A 17,716-nucleotide genomic window follows, 5' to 3' on the forward strand; every position below is an offset into this window, starting at 1 on the left:
ATTGACCGACGTCCAGTCGAAGTCGAGCGTCTCGTCGCTGGAACAGGAAGTTTCAAGCAAATTCGAGTCTCCAGAGATGGTCGCTTCGTTTCCTCTGGAGCAACTACAGCCTTCACGTAGCTCTGAAGAATTCTTCACAGAGAAGCCAACGGAATCGAATCGAAGAACATCTACATTGACGGAGGAACAAGAAAGAAAGATCAGGGAAGGGAAGCACCTTTCACATTTGGAAAAAGTGACCAAGCCAAAACAGATTTACATTACTAAAGTTCTGAATACTCCAGTCACTGCGACTTTAGTCGCTCATAATTGTCTTCCTGATATTGGCATACCGTTGTGTGACGATCAGGAAGAAAATATCGAACCTTCAAAACCTTCGTCTCAGCATGTGAAACCTTCTCTAAGTATCACCTTGGCTAATCCGAATGAAGATGCTACCTTAGATCTGCCCAGAATAATTCACAAACCTTCGATAAAATCAATCGATGAAATGCAAGAGAGGAAGCCGGAAATCGTCATCAAGAATCCTGATTTCGTTCAAACATCCACGAGTTTTACTTTGGATCATCCTAGCACCACTCGTGCCCCTACTTTGCAACATATTGTGATTTTGAGAGACGACAAACCTGTTGTTCCGAATGTTGTTCATAAACCTGTGGTTCTTAATAATCTCCTGCCTTCTCGTGTATTTGAAGATCCATCGCAGAAAGAAAATAGTAATCAGTTTGCAGAGCTTGAGGATGGGAAGTCGGGGAAGGAGGGTGAAGTGGGCGAGGCACCGAAGAAACAAGAGATTTCCCTGGATCATGTTGAGGGTGTCGATAAATTCAATTTGGGAAAAGGCAAACCACCAGTTGAGGAAGCGATGCCTTTGGATTGGTTGAGGGCGACGGATAACGTTAAGGAGACTCAGGATGCCGCAAATCCTGATGAACAGGTCGAAGTTAAAATTGCGACGAGTGAAAAGTAAAGAGTAAGCGTACCATATATAAAATAATACGAAGATCAAAAAACTTAAAAAAATAGATCTTCAATTTATTGTACAAGTGTTTTACGCTTTACAACTTTATTCCTTTATACTTAACTCTTGCCGGTCGAACTTCTGATATAGCTCACCAATACACCTTCATCATTACGGCCATAAAGTTGGTATAGTAAGAGGAGCTGTAATAGAAATAGTAATTAACGGAGCGTGCGTCGCCCGCTGTGCGAAAATAATTCCGACCACAAGCATAATCATGAAACTCAAAACTCTCATGACCGGGAAGTGTTAACATGTAACTCTTGATTTTCTGGGCAGAATTCAGAGAATAAAGATTTAAGAAATACACGGGTTCCATTCCAATCTTTTGACCTTGATTTTCCCAGTACTAATTATATTTTCTATTATATAGAAACGATATTTCTGATTCTTAAGTTACATTTTCTACCTCTGTTACTAAGTTACCAAAAAAGTTCGTAGCTTTTTTAATAATCGACGTTATATTCCATGTTATATTCAATGAGATTGGAAAGGGATTATTTATTCGGGACTTTCATAAAATACTGCTTGATAAATAGTTTCCGTTGCATATTAAACCAATCGATTAACCAACTTTCAAACGTATGAACTCAAGAATATTAAACAAAAGTCAAACGTCATTTATTCTGTAACACGCTTTATTCAAGCCGCCTTACGTTACATACAGCAGTAAATAAAATCGCAATGTCGAAACTTGCGATACCGCGTTAAGTTAAAAATTACGCTATGCCTACTCCTAGTCGATAGACAGTCGCTTAACAATTATCCCTCTATACGTTATCACTTTGTCGTCTTAGTTTACATATCACATTATATATGTACTATTAATATCATACAGTAGAACTCCATTTATTCGAACGAACTTTTAGTTAGTATCCGATTTGCATCAATTTCTTTTACCAATTATATCCATCTATCCGAACGAGAAATTCTACATTTGTCCAACATTTTCACATAAATGTCATCCTACTGCTCTTAACATCAAAATGAAGCTTAAAAACTCTCGAACTCAGAAATTCGATTAACGAAGTCATCGCGCGTAATCTAACCTACGTTCCACGTCCGCTTCTTTGTCCGTTTCTTTGTCTCCTGAGATCAACGAAGACGAAATACGTGTACCTAATTCGAGTCGAGATTTATGAATAACACCAATAAATGCACAGTATGGATACCGACTGATCACGATCGATGAAAGGATGCGATCGAAGGTAATTGCTATCGAAGAATGCAGATCCTTATGGAAATTTATATTTTTATGAACGTGACTAAACTAACCAATGTAGAACTTTGGTTCATGCTTGCAAAAATGTTTGCAAAAATTATTTCTACGCTAGCTTATTTTCCGACGAAGCATTTTTTTCAATAGGTTTTACATTTCATTTGCATATTACCAAATTTTCGTAATTATACGAATGTACTATGAAATGATATGGAATTTGTTACATTTGGATCTAATCAACTAGTACGTATAAAGGTGGTCTAATAAATACTTTTATAGTCTCTATCAACATCGTACCCAGTATTATACTATTTTGAATATCTATATATTTTTTATCCATATATGTTTTTTATTTGTTTTGTATATTTTTGCATATTACGCGGATTCTGTTCAATTTTATACTTCGAAATTTCCTGCGCATACATAAAAATTCGCAGTCTAGTAATTACCATTCGTATTCGCGGGATTCGAGGTGAAATTCGAGGGGGAGGAAATATATTCTCGTGCCTTCCGCGGTGGAAACTGGCGCGATTTATCGGAACAAGGGATCGAGTCGAGACGTTTTTCTATGCATAAACAGGATTGGAGAATGGACGAAGAGAAGAAGAAAGGAGAGGAAAGAGGAAAATTGTGAGAAGGAGTAGAAAAAAGATAAAAGAACGTCGGTATCCACGAGTCTGGCTTTAACCCTACCGCTTTTCAATCTGTCAGCTCGTCTTCGTTGACAAATTTCGTTCCAAATTTCAAGCAGGATCGAGGACAACGGATTCCTTTGGCGAATATTTACCCTATTGCTTCCGTCACGGTGAAGCTTTCTCGAGGAGGTGACTTGGGCGATTTTTACGATCTACGATTTATTTTGTGATTTTCCCTCTTGATATCGCGTCGTTGTTTGTGACATTCAACGCTTTGCCAATCGTACAGCGAAGTATAAGCACGTTCAACGATATGCTGCGGTTGTAAATTGTATGTATTAAAAATTATGTTACTGTTGACTAATTCTGTAACGATCAATGGCGGTTTCCTATTTCGCGTAAAATTGTTTAAAATATCGTGTGGATAATCAAAATATTCTATCACGTTAGCAGAATATGTTATATCATATTAACGCAATTTTACAACTTCACTATGTTGTTGAACCTACTATAATCGTTATTAACGAGGGCATTATTTCTGGTTTTAATACATCATATTGTGTATACCGTATTGTTCCCGTGAAAGTTTGATATATAAGGTGAGAATATTCCAATATTGGTGTTCCGCCTAAATTTCTTATAAAAACCATGTTAGACGATTAATTTACAGATTATTTATTTATATGCAAAGCGTTAATCACCACGCGACCATTCGAGGTCTCGATAGAATAACGAGATGTAAAGCTGAATCTGCACAATTTTAATCGTCACACTTATCGAATTTATGGCAGAAATTACAGGTGCATGCATCGAAGTCTCATTTCTCATCTTCTTAAAGCGAAAAACGCTTACGAAAATAAAAAGTAAAGGAAACTTTTGTCGGAATTCTGGCGAATTCAACTCAATATCGTTCAAAGTCGTTTCGTTTTACGATTCCTCGATCATTCGCGATTTCTTAATCCTTTATCGAAGAACCAGAGAACATTGTTGCCGATTGATAACGTTAATATTGTTCTTCGAAAAATAAGTTCCTACTTGACAGTTTGATCGTGCACAGTTCCATAGTCTACTTGGAATTATCATAATCTCTTCTTACCTCTACGTTCTTCCCTCAATGTATCGTTTTAACCTAGTCTTTCGATCGAAACGTTTTCTTATGCATACTACTGTCTTCTAAACGACGACAATTCCACGCGATTTCGATACTTCATTCTCGACGCTGTTTCTGGCGACACGGTTTTCTGCCATGTCGATTTCCAGCTATCGGTCCTACCATAAAAATCGTTATTTACAGATGCAACGTTAGATTCTTTACTGTAACTTGGAATTACTATATTCGAAACGTCTTCGCTAGTATTAATTTCGTCGTCGATAACATTTAAGCTTTTAAACTGCTTCTTTTGGCTTTTAGAAGCGGCAAACTGGTTCGTCATCGAACTCAAATTTTCTCCATTATGCCTTAATTTTTGTACGATCGTTCGATCGGCAATTCCACGAGTTTTTGTTCCGTCGGTAATTTCCTGCGCCGAAGCTGATATCATTATCTCTCTCTTTCTTCTGAATGCTCCGAAAATCTTCTTCGTGACTGGAAAATCATGAGCAATTCCACTATTATCTCTGGTCGTCCGCGCGTTAGAGATCAATTCTTGGAATTTCTTGGAATTGTCATAATTCAAAATTTCATTCGCAGGTTCCTCCATCGTCTCGCGTTCGTATACTAGCTTATCGTTCGAAATTTCCGGAATTGCTGGAGTTTCCGGAATTGCGTGTAGTCTTTGATCAGCAGCATTGACCTTCGAATGATCGTGGAATTCTTTAGACAATAATTTCATTGAGTTTATTTTGTCATGGAATTGCAGGATTGGAGGATTATCTACACTTGCAAAAGACGACGTCTGTGACGTGTTCTCGAGTGTTCTTCGTGGCTGAACGATCGATTCGGTGGAATTAGCATTGCTAGGAATGAACGTGTTCGGCGACGACCCGTTTGTATGGCTTATATTGGCCGCAATTGCGATTGGTGTCGTTGCCTTCGTCGTGGCCGCGGTCATCAGCCCTTCCATACGATCCTGAATCGATTCCAAGAAAGCTTCCTTGAAAACGCGTTTTTCCTGAAAATGATCAATTTCACGATTAACGTGAGAAGAAGAACAAGTATCGTAGGTAAGAAAATCAAAGAAAATCAGAGAATATAATTAACATTTGTGGAGTAAGGGAAGAGTAAATGGAATTTTTTTCTAGGAAACTGAAGGAAAACGACGAAGCAAATATCAAGATTTTGCAAATGAGAAAAAGTTGGAGAAAATTTCAAAATCTTTTGAGAGAAGCTTGCAAGGAAAAATTCATTTAAAATTCTGCCGAGAAACGTAATGGTATCGTGGTAAACTTGCGTTACGAAATAGGAAAGGATATTACTTCACGAATAGCCACGCCTGATTACTTACGTTCCGTGTTTTAGACGAAACATGATTCCGCAACCGCGTCATCATGCTCAGCCATCGAGAATAATTGAATTTCGGAAACACGAACGGTGGCTTTGTCACTCCTTTCACGGTGAAGGGACGGAATTTCTGTACATCTACGATTCTGTCCAGGGAAATTCCCTCGCAGGAAGGCATTGAAAAGGGTATCCTGTTTAACGATTCGATAATTGCATCATCATAATGTAATTCTAACATATTAATTCCGTCAACACTGTTGGATGAATAATAACATATAACATAGTATTATATATATGCGATACCTATATTATTATATATTTAACGATATTGATGGAATTCTAACATGACAATGTTAATGGAATCTGAATTTTAATTGTTGTAAATTGAATTTTTACATTTTAATTGTTGTATCTCTATAGAATTGGAAAGAATTATTTATACCTCGTGCATCCTTGAGTCACTTATGTTTTATAATACTATTAAATTATATGATAAATTTATAATATTATATTGTATATAATATATACGATGCACGAAATATACACAATCTTTCCTGACTTTATAAAGATACAAAAACTAAAATACAGATTAATATTATTAAACAAATAACGATGCGTGGTGTAAGAGTGCTGTTCAATTCAATGAAAAAGATAAGAAACTAGAAATCGAAATCCATCGACATTTTTGAGTTAGATTTCAATAAATATTGTTAAATAAATGAATAGTATAAGCGACTCAATGACACGTAACGGGTTTTTTAATTCGATAGTAGTAGGTGAGATTAAAATCCAAAAAGGCGGAATAAAAATATTATTTTCTTCTGTTGCTGAATATCTTATCGATAAAAGATTGGAAGTAGGGAAGTAAAAATTTTACCTAGGTGGTAAACAGCCCTCGATAGTATAAACTACGACGTCCATCGTGGATGGAATATCGACGTTTCTTCTCGAGCGTTGCGTTGTATCTTTGTTGAAAGAATTTCGACTACTCGTCGGATCCTCGGTCGAATTTAGCATCCTAAAAAATGAAGACTAATTTTTAATATCGCTATATTTTACGTTATCAAAGTTAAGGATGAACGATTAACAATAGGAAGTGGTTTTACAATTTCGAAATACTTGATAACAATACAAGCAGGCTTCCAACGTGATACTGAAGATCAGATTACTTCTTGCATATTAATATTTACCGTCTATGACAGTGATTTCATATTTTGAGATTTATTTTTTCACGATACCTTTTTCTCAATATTTTTTTAATTAATCTCTTTTAGATACATGTATTTACATATGGAGATTTTTCCGAACTTTTTAACTAATATTCTTTATTTATTTCCTCCTTTTATTTTCTTTGTTTAAGGAGAAAATTCCCATTTGGATGGAATCATGATCGATGCTTTGAAATTTATACAAACACCACTTTATGATCCTCCAGCGAGGCCACGCCAGCTAATGGTTTAATACTATTCCATCTATCAGTGTCAAAATCCTGATATTCCATTCAAAAATTAATATAAAAATTCTGATATCGAAGTAACTCACCATTTAACGTCGCAAGCTGGTAGATCGGGATCAACGAACAGGCATTCGTAGATCGTGGAGGATGTAGATCGCTGTTCGAGGGTTAAAGCGCCGGGCAGACTGTTTCTCTTGAAGGAATTTCCGTTTGTGCCGCGTAGCGAAAGGGATTGACTCGTCGAGTGCATCAGGATGTGGAGCACAAAGACTGCCGCGAAATTGTTCCTCATTGTTCCCATTGTCCGTGAAAAAGTCTCCTCGCGTCTGCGGAAAGTTCTGCAACGTCGGTGATTACTCTTAATAACGTTAAGATATTGCTGCCAAGGAATTTTCGTTGTCCACCGTACGACCACCTTGTTAACTCTATTTGTCTATGGTTTAGAAAATAAGAAGTCGTTTATCTTCCTATAAAACTTGAAAGATACGCAATCCTTTCTGTCTGCTTCTTTCAACTGTTGTATTTTTTTACTCTCCTCACTGTGTATCTTTATTTTATTACGCTATCGTTAGTCTACAGATTTTTATGCAAATTCTCATCATTGAGAATATAATCAAAAAAAGTAGAACCTCGATAGAAAATTGTGTTACCTACCTATGTATAATACTTAATATACTTCATGTTTCTCGATATTACGTGCACTCTGTGCAATTTTGCAATTTTACATCTCCTGTAAATGCAGAAAAATCTGCATCTCTATCGCGTATTAGCACAGCGGTAAAATAAAGTTATAGAATCAAATGTTAATACCATAAAATAGCGCGTAGCTCGTAAGTAAATTCTTTGCTCAAAAATATCAATCACGCTGAAGTACAGCCAGTCTCTCTGAGTAAAGAAAACACGCGACAAGATTAAAAGGTATACACTTCGTAGCCGTTTGAATCATGGCTGTGGATAACGACAACCACTTGGTAATCTTTTCGAGATCAAAGAGGCCCGAAGATTCGAAAGGACCTCGTTACGAAAAGATTGCGAACCCGTGAAAATTCTCTCATAAATCGTAACACCGAGGGGAAGGACGACGAAGCTCAGGGTCAAACGTGAACCAACAAATTCTAAGAAATCGCCGGATATCGCGCAACTTCCACTAGAAATATCGCAGAACGTCTACCAAGCATTCAGCCATCTCTGTAGAGGAAAACAGACCAAGAAGCTGCAATATTCTCGATAAAGTGACTCGTAAATAATTTCCATAATTCGAAAGAGAAGATCGCAGCTTGAATCTTAGTACTAAATAATGTTAATAAATTTTCTTGTACGTATAGAGAGCTGCGAATCATAGTAGTACACATTAGTCCACTACTGTTTCTCATTGTATTCTGTTGTTATCGAAATTGTATTCTGTTTGTTATCGTAAACAATCCATTACATTCTCTCGAGTCGTGGAAATGCTTCGCGACAAAGGACGAAGTCGTAACTTAATTAATTATGAAACTAAAGGTAACCGGTACTTTTACGAATTAATGTACGCGATTAAATCCAAATCTTTAGTTACTTTGTCATATTGTGCAAAAGGAGAAAAAAATGTCCTCTCTCCTCTCCTCTAAAAATGTTCATTTCGAAGGTATATGGTGCTATCTAAAAAACCACGTCCGTAACTCAGAAACTACAGGACATAAAAATATCAAAACGCATCCCCATACGTCTAACCCTCTGCAATACAATAAATTTCATTTGAAATATTTCTTCGTGAAATCGATAGATATCAAGTTATTTCGGATGATCATTCATTCTTACTGACTCACTCCGTATCATTGTCAGAGATAATATTTTCCAACGAATAAGTTACATCAATTACGTTATATTTTGCGTAATCGTAATTATTCTCGTCTTATATTCAGCAAGCACGAGTCCGATGAAATTTTACGATACCCATCGGCGATACTTAACGCGCATACGCAAAACGGTTGAATAACAATTTTCGGGGTCGAGGGCGGTTTGTCTTTCTCAATGTGACGCCACCAACCGATTGAATTTAACCCGTTCAATGTTTCAAGGGGGTCATCATTACTCGCCGATGGAAACGGTTTGCCTCGGCACCCATTTTCCTACGATCTATCTGCGCTGTACCACTTTGACCAGCGATAACAGCCGAATTATCATTGTTAACCAGCTATTAGCGGGTCTGGTGTCGTTGCATTAGCGTATCGTCTAGCCCGCATTTATTCAAGCGCTCGTTTCGTCGACCGCGATCTCTCACGCCTGTTTAATTGTCGGAATTAATAAAGCATCGAGGTCACTGCGTTTCTATCTGTTATACGCGATAAATAATCGGAACGTTCGCGCGGTTAAAAATCGACAGAACGGATATGACGCGAAACTAATTGACGTTGATCGCCCACTTCTTTCCTATCGTTAAACCATTCCTTCGCTATTTGGAACGATCTAACGCGATTGTAACGCGAATTTATTGCTGTTACTTGTTGGTGCCTCGTTATTTAAAGTCGCATTTCCTCATATATTATTAATAGGCTGGGATATTTATGTATTTATGGAAACCTGTAAAAAGGCAAACATAATACACGATATTCTAAAGTACAAAATATTGAAATAGTAGTACTCATTATAATATTTAATACGTGGAAAATATCTCTGTCGAGTTTCTATTTATTTCTTTAGCAGAGTTTATAGAGGCATAATTTGCACGAATATCTCATCTAGACATTAGAAATTACTTTTTGTTAAATAACGCACACGTATGTTTTCAATCTTTGCTCTAGGCTCTTAGTAGCCTGAGTCTGCTGGAAAAGTATTGCTTCAGATAATCATTGTATTTTTTTTTTTTTTTAGATTGCAATTGATTTTAAGACTGTAACAGTTGCAGATGCAGTTAATCTGTTGAATAGACGATACATTAAAAATTATAGTGGTGTAACTTCTTTTAATAAATCATCCCTTTAGTTTCACGACTAACCAAGTTATAATTTTATTAATTCTATCTCGCAATGCATTTTCATGACTTGAACAAGCATGATGAATTTTCTTTCTTTTTCTTCTTTTAAGTAAATGCAGAACGATATTCTATGAAAACTAGCAATTACACTTCTAGAAAAGGCATCGATGAATAGATATGTTTCATGAATAGATATCCTATTCATTATCGTAATTTACATCCACCGCGTGATTATATGAAACGACAGATAACCGCACAACTAACCATAAAACCATAGAAGCGTAACGAATGACAAGATTTATATTCGCTTTATAATCCGTTATATTGACTTTATAATCCTGTGTTACTCTATTTAAATGCATATTAGTACATATACAGGGTGTCGATAAAATTCTCTATTTAATGGCTTAGGCTCAAATATACCCTTTGTTCTTCAATTTGTATTTACTTCCCTCCGACTATAGATACGTATACTTGTACTATGTACACTTTCAGTAATGCAATTTCAAATTTGTTAATCACTGTTCAAATCATCTGTCGTAATAATTATCAAATATCATCTTTAAATTTTAATCATCAAATTATCAATAGACTATGGATTTTTATGCATTTATAAAAAAAATTGAAAGTGAAAATTTACACAAATTGCACGTAATACGAAAAAATATATAAAATGTGTCCAAAGCGTAGAGTTGTCTTAACGCTTGGTAGGAAAAACAATTTCCCACGGAGTGTGTACTTTTTTAATTGTACTCTGAAAAATACAAATTTGCATGAGAACTCGCAGTCTTCTGGTCATTGATGGCATCTCCGCGAGTTTTTCCAGGTTCTTTCTGCTTCGAGTAAAAAGCAGAAGCGACGCGAGCTTCGTTACGGCGGGTTCTCTCGACACGAACTCGAGCGTAGCAATCGAAAACCGGGATTGTTCCGCTCAGTTTGCTGGTAAACAGAATCATTATGTCATCTACGACTGGTTAGCGTGATAACACCATCAGCATGTTCCTTCGTTCACGTGTCGGTCTCTCTCTTCTCACGTGTAAATGATTTTCATGACCGTGCCGGTTAATAGGATTCGTCGATGTCGGTCAACTATTTCCGCCACGTGAAAATCGTGTCTTTCCACGCCATAAATCGTTCTGCGTTTCTTCTCGCTGATCCTCCAGGGAACACAGAATCGTTCTGTGAAATATAGAAGCCGCGAACCGAATCGAGTGATCGATACGTTTCTGTTAAAGATCATCTGGTTGCTTTCGCGAAATTCATCGTGTAGAGAGTACACGGAACAAGAATCGAGTAATTCTTCTGGATCTCCGATCTACGTTCTCGTTTGCTCGAATTGTTGCTCGTCATCGCTTGATTAACGCTCACAACTACGCACGATTAAAATACGAAAGTTGTATGGAAGCAATGGTAATAAATAAATAGTTCAAGACAAGATTTTTATCCATATATCATGTAAAGAATCGTTCAAAATCTGCGAAATGCGCCCTTGTAAATCTATGAAATTACCATGAAAAACAAATGTTGCTCGTCTTGATCATTCTACTAGTTCTAGCGTTAAAGCGTTATTAGGTTAAAGCGCTAAGTTTATAACAAATCCTCAGATCGTTTTCTACTCTCGGAGGAAAGAATACTACGGGAACGATGAAAATTTGCCGCAGACAAGAAATATAATGTCGCAATGAAACTATTCGTTAAGACGATAAAGATTACCGTTTTATATATATATATATATTTCTCTATTTTTTTCTCTATTATTTCTCCATATTTCCAGGGAAGAGTTCTTTAATTAAAAGTGAGCGGAGTGGAAGACAGGAAGAGTCGATGCTTCTAATTTTTAATAGAACGCGTTCGTAGAAACGGCTGCGTTCTATGGACGCCGCCACATCACGTAGAATTAATTCTCCACTTGGCTAGATCCATCTATGAGTCCGCCTACGAGCCGTATCTCTTGATCGACTATACGAACGATTATTTGCGAACGAGTCAAAGATCAAAGCCAGAAGCGATTAACAGCTGGGATTCTTCGACCACGACCCATGCTCTCGTGAAATTCGAACGATTTACAAATCTCTGTTCCCTTTCTTCTCCTCTCTTTCTTTCTTGCTCTTTTTTTTTCTTCTATGTTACTCTTGTATTATAAACTATGAAGTATAAACCGATGGATTTAACTGGATTACGAACTATGAAACAAAACGATAGGAGATCAAACTACGAGGTCGCCGACGAATTAGAAAAATCGGAGAACGCGAGAACGACCTGCCATTGTATCTGACGGGGATATTCCTCGAATAACAAGATCGTGTTTACGCGCGATCCGCGCGCGACGAACTCAAGGAGGAAGCGTCGTCGCGACCATGATAAAAAGGAGACTCCGTATTTTAAAATAGGAGTACACGAGTTTAGATACTTATTGTATACGGCTGGTCGTTATCGACGCTCACAGAAACACGGAGTGGCAGCATGAATCGTGGCGGCACCGATCGTTGATCCACGAATCCCACACTTCGCAAGCCAATAAGACAAATTTAGAATTAGACGTACATAGATGTGAACGAATTTCTTGGTAATTTTATCGATGGCACACTTGTAGGCGGTGTCGATAGGCGACTATTTCAGGCTTCGAACGTACGTTTTACAATTTCGTCTGGTCTATCGCAATGCATATTTGAAGAAGGAAATACGAATAAAAAGCGAGATTAGAACGAGTGGTAATCTTAAAGAGAGACGCGATCACACATTTTGACATACTTATTGATAGCATAAACGAACGTCGATAAACGTTTCATAATACGACCCCGTGTATCGTAATATATTTTTCAAAATTTGTAACAAATCAACTCATGGAACAGAGTAATTTGTTCGTTTCGCAGATGAACATTAATCTTCTACTTGTGCAATGAAATCGAGACAGAAAACGAAGATTATCAGTTTCGTATACAGATTAACTCTATCCTTCTTTCCAACCAACCTACAATAGCGATTCCAAACGTTTGATCTGTAGTGTATCTCCATTAAGAGAGCAAATAGTTCGCATCAAACGATTCATCGAATCGTGTCAACGGTTCTCTTTATCCATCCTCTTCGACCAGAGAACAATACTATATTACGCGGTGGCTGGTATTTCCCTTTAAATCGAAATCCCTCGGATCTCGTCAGATGTTTAGTCAGACTGTTTGCAAGGAATCGTCATCGTTTAATCGCGTCCATTCTACACATCGTCTACGATGGTATGTCAAACTTGTTGTGAACGCCAACGTGCACCTGATTTCGAAGCGTTTAGTACCACGTTGCATCCCTCTGTGCCTGGCCTCCGTGCCACAGATTGCCGCACGTCACCTTACATCATTGCCACCGTGTTCGTCGTAATAATGCCATTACACTACGATACCAGCCGTCCTCGGTTAGACGATCGATTATTCTAATTGCGTTAATAACCGTGGACAACCGTTTATTGGCAGACATGGCCAATGCTAGCCGGAAACAGCCGTCCACTGCTGCGAATCCGCGTGATTTCGGATCCGATCCTCTTGTGATTAATCGTTTTTAGGGTATCGGAGGATGGATGGAACGTTCGATGAGAGGATACTGATCGATTGCTCGCATTCTTTCGTTTTTGTTTTTCTTTCCTTTTCTTTTTTTTCTTTCGTGGTTCTACGGTCGAGTTTATTTATTGGATCTAACGACGCGAACAGCTTTTTTGTTGTTTTTAATTTAAGAGCAGAGAGAAGACGTATCATGGGAATAGGTTTACGGTGGATTTTATCGCGGGTTCGATTCTACGAGTAAAGTTTTTCCGTAATCTTAGATTTAAGAGGAGAAAAAGAAACTGCTACGGATGTAGGTCTATGGTTAATTTTATTTTGGGTTTAATGAAGCGAGTAACTTCTTAGGTGTTTTTTGTGCAACGAGAGAGAAAGGGGGAAGATAATGAAGAAATACAGATAGAAGAATAGTTTGTTAACTATCGAAGAAAATGGTTGCAATTGAAGAAAATGTTTGAGAGAATAAGATGGATGGTTTGAAATAGAATACGCTATCTTCGTAAGTAGAGCGATAAACAGAGTTGCACAATTTTTTTAATTTTCGACTAATCAGATGATTAGTTATCCTGTATAAAAAAGAACTATTAAAGTAGAAGAACGATTGAAATAAACAACTTTTTTCTGATAGGAATAAAATTTTAAGATAAGCGCTAAAATAGCTATGTATAAAAATCACTTGAAAAATCTCGCTACTATCATTGCATCGACATTAGCGTGGTATCGATACTCTTGGTAGTATCAAGCACCAAATAATAGACGCAGAGAAAATTCCACCTTTTGCGAATAAACTGAAGCATTTTCCCCCAAAATCGTGAGTCATCGAGAAAGATCTAATTTGTCGTTTTATCGCGGTAGGTCGGTTTCTCGTTGTGCGGTTGCACGCCTCGCTAATTGTTTATACTCGAATGGTCGTCCGATATAAATTGCATCGCGTCGAGACGTATTTTTAATGGTTCGTGGGCGCGCGTATAAATAGTATACCGTGCCGATAACCCGTTCTTTCTTTCTCTATCTCACTCTCTTCCTCTCGTTCCTCCATTTGCCACGATCGAACGTTTCTGCTCGCGTTCTGATCGCACTGCCGTGACCCTAGTATTTACTACTCTCTCGTTGCTACTATTGCGTTTACTACAGATCTTGTTGGTATTACCGGGTTACTTCTTAACCCGCCACCAAACCAATTTTTCATCCAACCACCAACGTACTAATAAAATAATACAAGTTACGACACTCTTACGTTTGGAGAAAGTAAGAAGCTGAGCATAATTTGAAAAGTAACGATAGATAATGTTACAGATTATAGTAGACTGTAATCGCAATTTGAAAAAAATCGCTCGAGTTTCATTGTTTTCGTTGAAACTTACACGGGCTGCAATACCTTTAATCTCTCTTAAAAGAGCGCGGTAAATATAATTTAAAAAATGGAATATTTAGATCTTTGTTTCAGCAATAAACCTGATGATATCATAGCACGACCTATAATACACTGTTTTCTGGTTTTTGCTTGTTAAGGAAGCGATATTTGACGAAGAGTATTTTTGTGAGTTTTGTTGCGAAGGCTATTAATGTTACATATTCATATTGGTGCTGATTATGAAGAGTATTTAATCAATTAGCTGTTGAGATCTCTTTGAAAAATGTGTAGCTAAAATGTGTGGCAAAAGGCAAGCGATGACAAGTATACTCGTCAAGCACGTAGTATGCCTGGCTGTTATAATGCTGTTAAAATTAAACTGCAACAAAATGACTGTTTTAGTTTTTCATTTTATTATTCACAGGGCTCGTCATAACGCAAAATATTGCAATTTCTTCATAAAGAGTATACTCGTTAAAAACAGAGCTAACAGGTCAGAGAAGGCTATTTGCATTCTACATAGAGTGCAACTTTTTGTTTTTTCATGGTTAAAGGAATAATATTTTATATGACAGGTAAGGAAATATCTTATAATATTTATATCGGCGAAGTAATTGGCAAACAATGTCAGAGCAATGAGCATCGAGTTACACAAAATGCTACTTAGGTTTAAAGATTTCATCGTCACTTTCTAATTACAATATTCTTCTCCTACTATTTCCCTACAGAAATTTCCTTCGCTGTCTTCGTGTCCAAAATCGACCTCATAAATATCTACACATATTTTGAACACCCTATACACTTCCTTTAACAATACTGTCGAACCACCAAAGAAAATAATCTTAGAGTGAAATTTTCTATACTACCAAGTAATGCACGAATCTTTCGTGATCTACATTAAACGATCCAAGACCTCATCCTTATTACACAAGGAATCGTCGACCTAGTTCTTAACTGTTCTAAATGCATTTTTTAAAACCGTAGAATTAACCAACCCACATATGTCTCGTTGTTACAAAGATTACAAATTCTCGATAATAGAATGAAAATTCTACTCGGAAAGCATGAAATATTCAACAAGTATTCTTCATAGAGTCCTAACTCCACACAATGCTATTATACCTCGCAAACTTTAAACTCAGTTCTCTCGGTTTACAAACTAGCGTAGTAAAGTAGAATAGCTAAAAATTAGGGCAACGAAATGTTACACGAGTGACTCCTTCCTCTAATTGGAAACAATTGGAATATATTATCGATTGCCCTAAGAGCAAAACACCGGCTACATAGCACGATATCTGAGAATCTCAGCGAAGGTTCTTAGTCGTCTTGTAAAGGAATATTCTATCGCCGTGAAAACAACTCGCTACTACGTCTAATGTCTTTCTATTTCTTTCCACTAATACTGATATCAAATGGAATACGAAAGAGGCGGCGACGACAGAGCAAAACAGAGAATAAATTGCTAGCTGATTGAACGCGAAAGCCGGGGCAAGCGTTGAAAGAAATTTTCAAATTGCCACTGGTCTCACGCTGAATGAAAAGTAAATTGGATCAGCGTTCCTCCGAGGGCCGCGGCGGCCGTCACTTAATAGAAATGCAGCATGGAGGAGGTTAAGGAACACCAACTTTTCCACGAGTTCTTATCGAGCACATTTTTAATCGGACCTCGTGTACGGCATTCTGTGCCGAGCTTGTCAGTTTGGGGTCAGAAAAATATTCCCAGCGTCTCGGTAAGGTTACCGAGCGTCGCGAGTGGATTTTTCTTTCTTCCCTTACGCTACTTTCAGTCCCCTGAGTCGCCGCCGCTTCCTCCGTCATTTCTTCCCGTGATTTGCATTTTCTATATGTACCAGTGTGTTTGCGAATTCTTACGATTTTAGTGGATTTTTGTTGACATGATTTTAATTTTTTTTTTTTTTTTTTTTTTTGGTAAATGACGTTCATTAAGCGTTTGTAATAAAATGGTATTAGAGTTATTTCTTGAAAGATCGGGGAGTGAAATAGGAAAGCTTTTTGGCGTTTTCTGTAGTAATAGAAATGGTGTTAGAAATATTCCTTGAAAAATCGCAGAGTGAAATAATAAATTTGCCTGGTTTCTTCCATTTTTTTAACAATAGAAATAATAGAAATGGAAATAATATTAGAAATATGCTTTGGAAAATTGGCTGTAGAAAGCGATATTAAAATGTTTTTAGGGTGGAATACAAAGTATCGGATGATTCGAATCAGTCAGACAGATCGCAATTTCAATAGCCAAAACAATAGGTAAAACCTTGCAAACCCAACTTTCATCGTTTTGATTGTAAATCAATGGAAATACACAAAGTCTTCTTACCCGAAAGTCGCTCAAGCAGAGAAGAACCCTCCAGAATGAGTCTGGCGATTAATTAACTCACTGCACATCGACGTTCTTCCGCGTCTCGCGTACGTGTCGATGTCCACGTTCGAAACAGAAACGATCACTAACCGATCACTCAACAGTTCCACGAAAACACGGTATCTCGACGTTCGTACGATCACGGCACGTATAACTCCAAATAATACTAGCTTATGGTAAACGTGAAGCAATTGAATGGTAGCCAAGAGCAGAAGCAGAATTTGATATTTCCAATGGTTTTTAATATCAAATTCAAGAAAAAGTGATATTAAATATTAAATATAAAATTTAATATTAAATACAAGAGAGATTAATATTAAACATTAGATATTATAAATTTAATATTAAATAGGAGAAAAATTAGTATTAAATACAAGGAACTGATTACTACTATAATCCCAAATTAGACGAGTTTGACGGAATACTCGAAGGATAAGTTTGATATTAGATTATTTAATATTAAATACAAGGAATAAATATGGTTATCGCGATTCTGAGTGGACGAGCAACTAATTATAGGGAACGTAGGGAGTGGAAGGATGGGAAAAACACGTCGCAGGAATCGAAGAGATTCGAGAGGAAACGTCGAACGTCCACGCTGACGTCGAGCGTACTACTACGCGGTTCCACTCACGATATGCCAGTCGAAAGAGATTAGAACAGCTGGTTCCAGGTCCCTACCACGAGTTTCCCCTAACTGCATCATGTCATTCGCG

General features: G+C 37.2%; 1 protein-coding gene across 2 annotated transcripts; it reads right to left on the bottom strand.

Moving 5' to 3' along the window:
* Positions 1-1,638: 1,638 nt before the first annotated feature.
* On the bottom strand, positions 1,639-17,281 carry LOC100747831. 2 transcript variants are annotated; one of them, XM_003484652.4, is made up of 5 exons: positions 16,959-17,281; positions 6,858-7,109; positions 6,193-6,333; positions 5,320-5,506; positions 4,039-4,986 (listed from the first exon to the last, which is right to left on the bottom strand). In XM_003484652.4, the coding sequence occupies exons 2-5, from the start codon at positions 7,070-7,072 to the stop codon at positions 4,039-4,041; spliced, it is 1,491 nt and encodes a 496-aa protein (XP_003484700.1). In that variant the 5' UTR covers positions 7,073-7,109; positions 16,959-17,281. The 2 variants fall into 2 exon arrangements, with proteins under 2 accessions (XP_033175601.1, XP_003484700.1); XM_033319710.1 differs by lacking the exon at positions 16,959-17,281 and having other exon boundaries at positions 1,639-4,986; positions 6,858-7,072.
* Positions 17,282-17,716: the final 435 nt, after the last annotated feature.

The sequence above is a fragment of the Bombus impatiens genome, unplaced genomic scaffold (genome assembly GCF_000188095.3).
Source record: "Bombus impatiens unplaced genomic scaffold, BIMP_2.2 scf_0019, whole genome shotgun sequence".
Classification (NCBI taxonomy): domain Eukaryota; kingdom Metazoa; phylum Arthropoda; class Insecta; order Hymenoptera; family Apidae; genus Bombus; species Bombus impatiens.

Excerpts from the sequence above, each read along its gene's own strand:
- LOC100747831 (XM_033319710.1), bottom strand. The coding sequence starts at position 7,072 with ATGGGAACAATGAGGAACAATTTCGCGGCAGTCTTTGTGCTCCACATC. Across the intron at positions 5,507-6,192 it reads GAGGGCTGTTTACCACCTAG|GATACCCTTTTCAATGCCTT; the intron begins GTAAAATTTTTA and ends ATCGTTAAACAG. Across the intron at positions 4,987-5,319 it reads TTTCGTCTAAAACACGGAAC|GAAAAACGCGTTTTCAAGGA; the intron begins GTAAGTAATCAG and ends GATCATTTTCAG.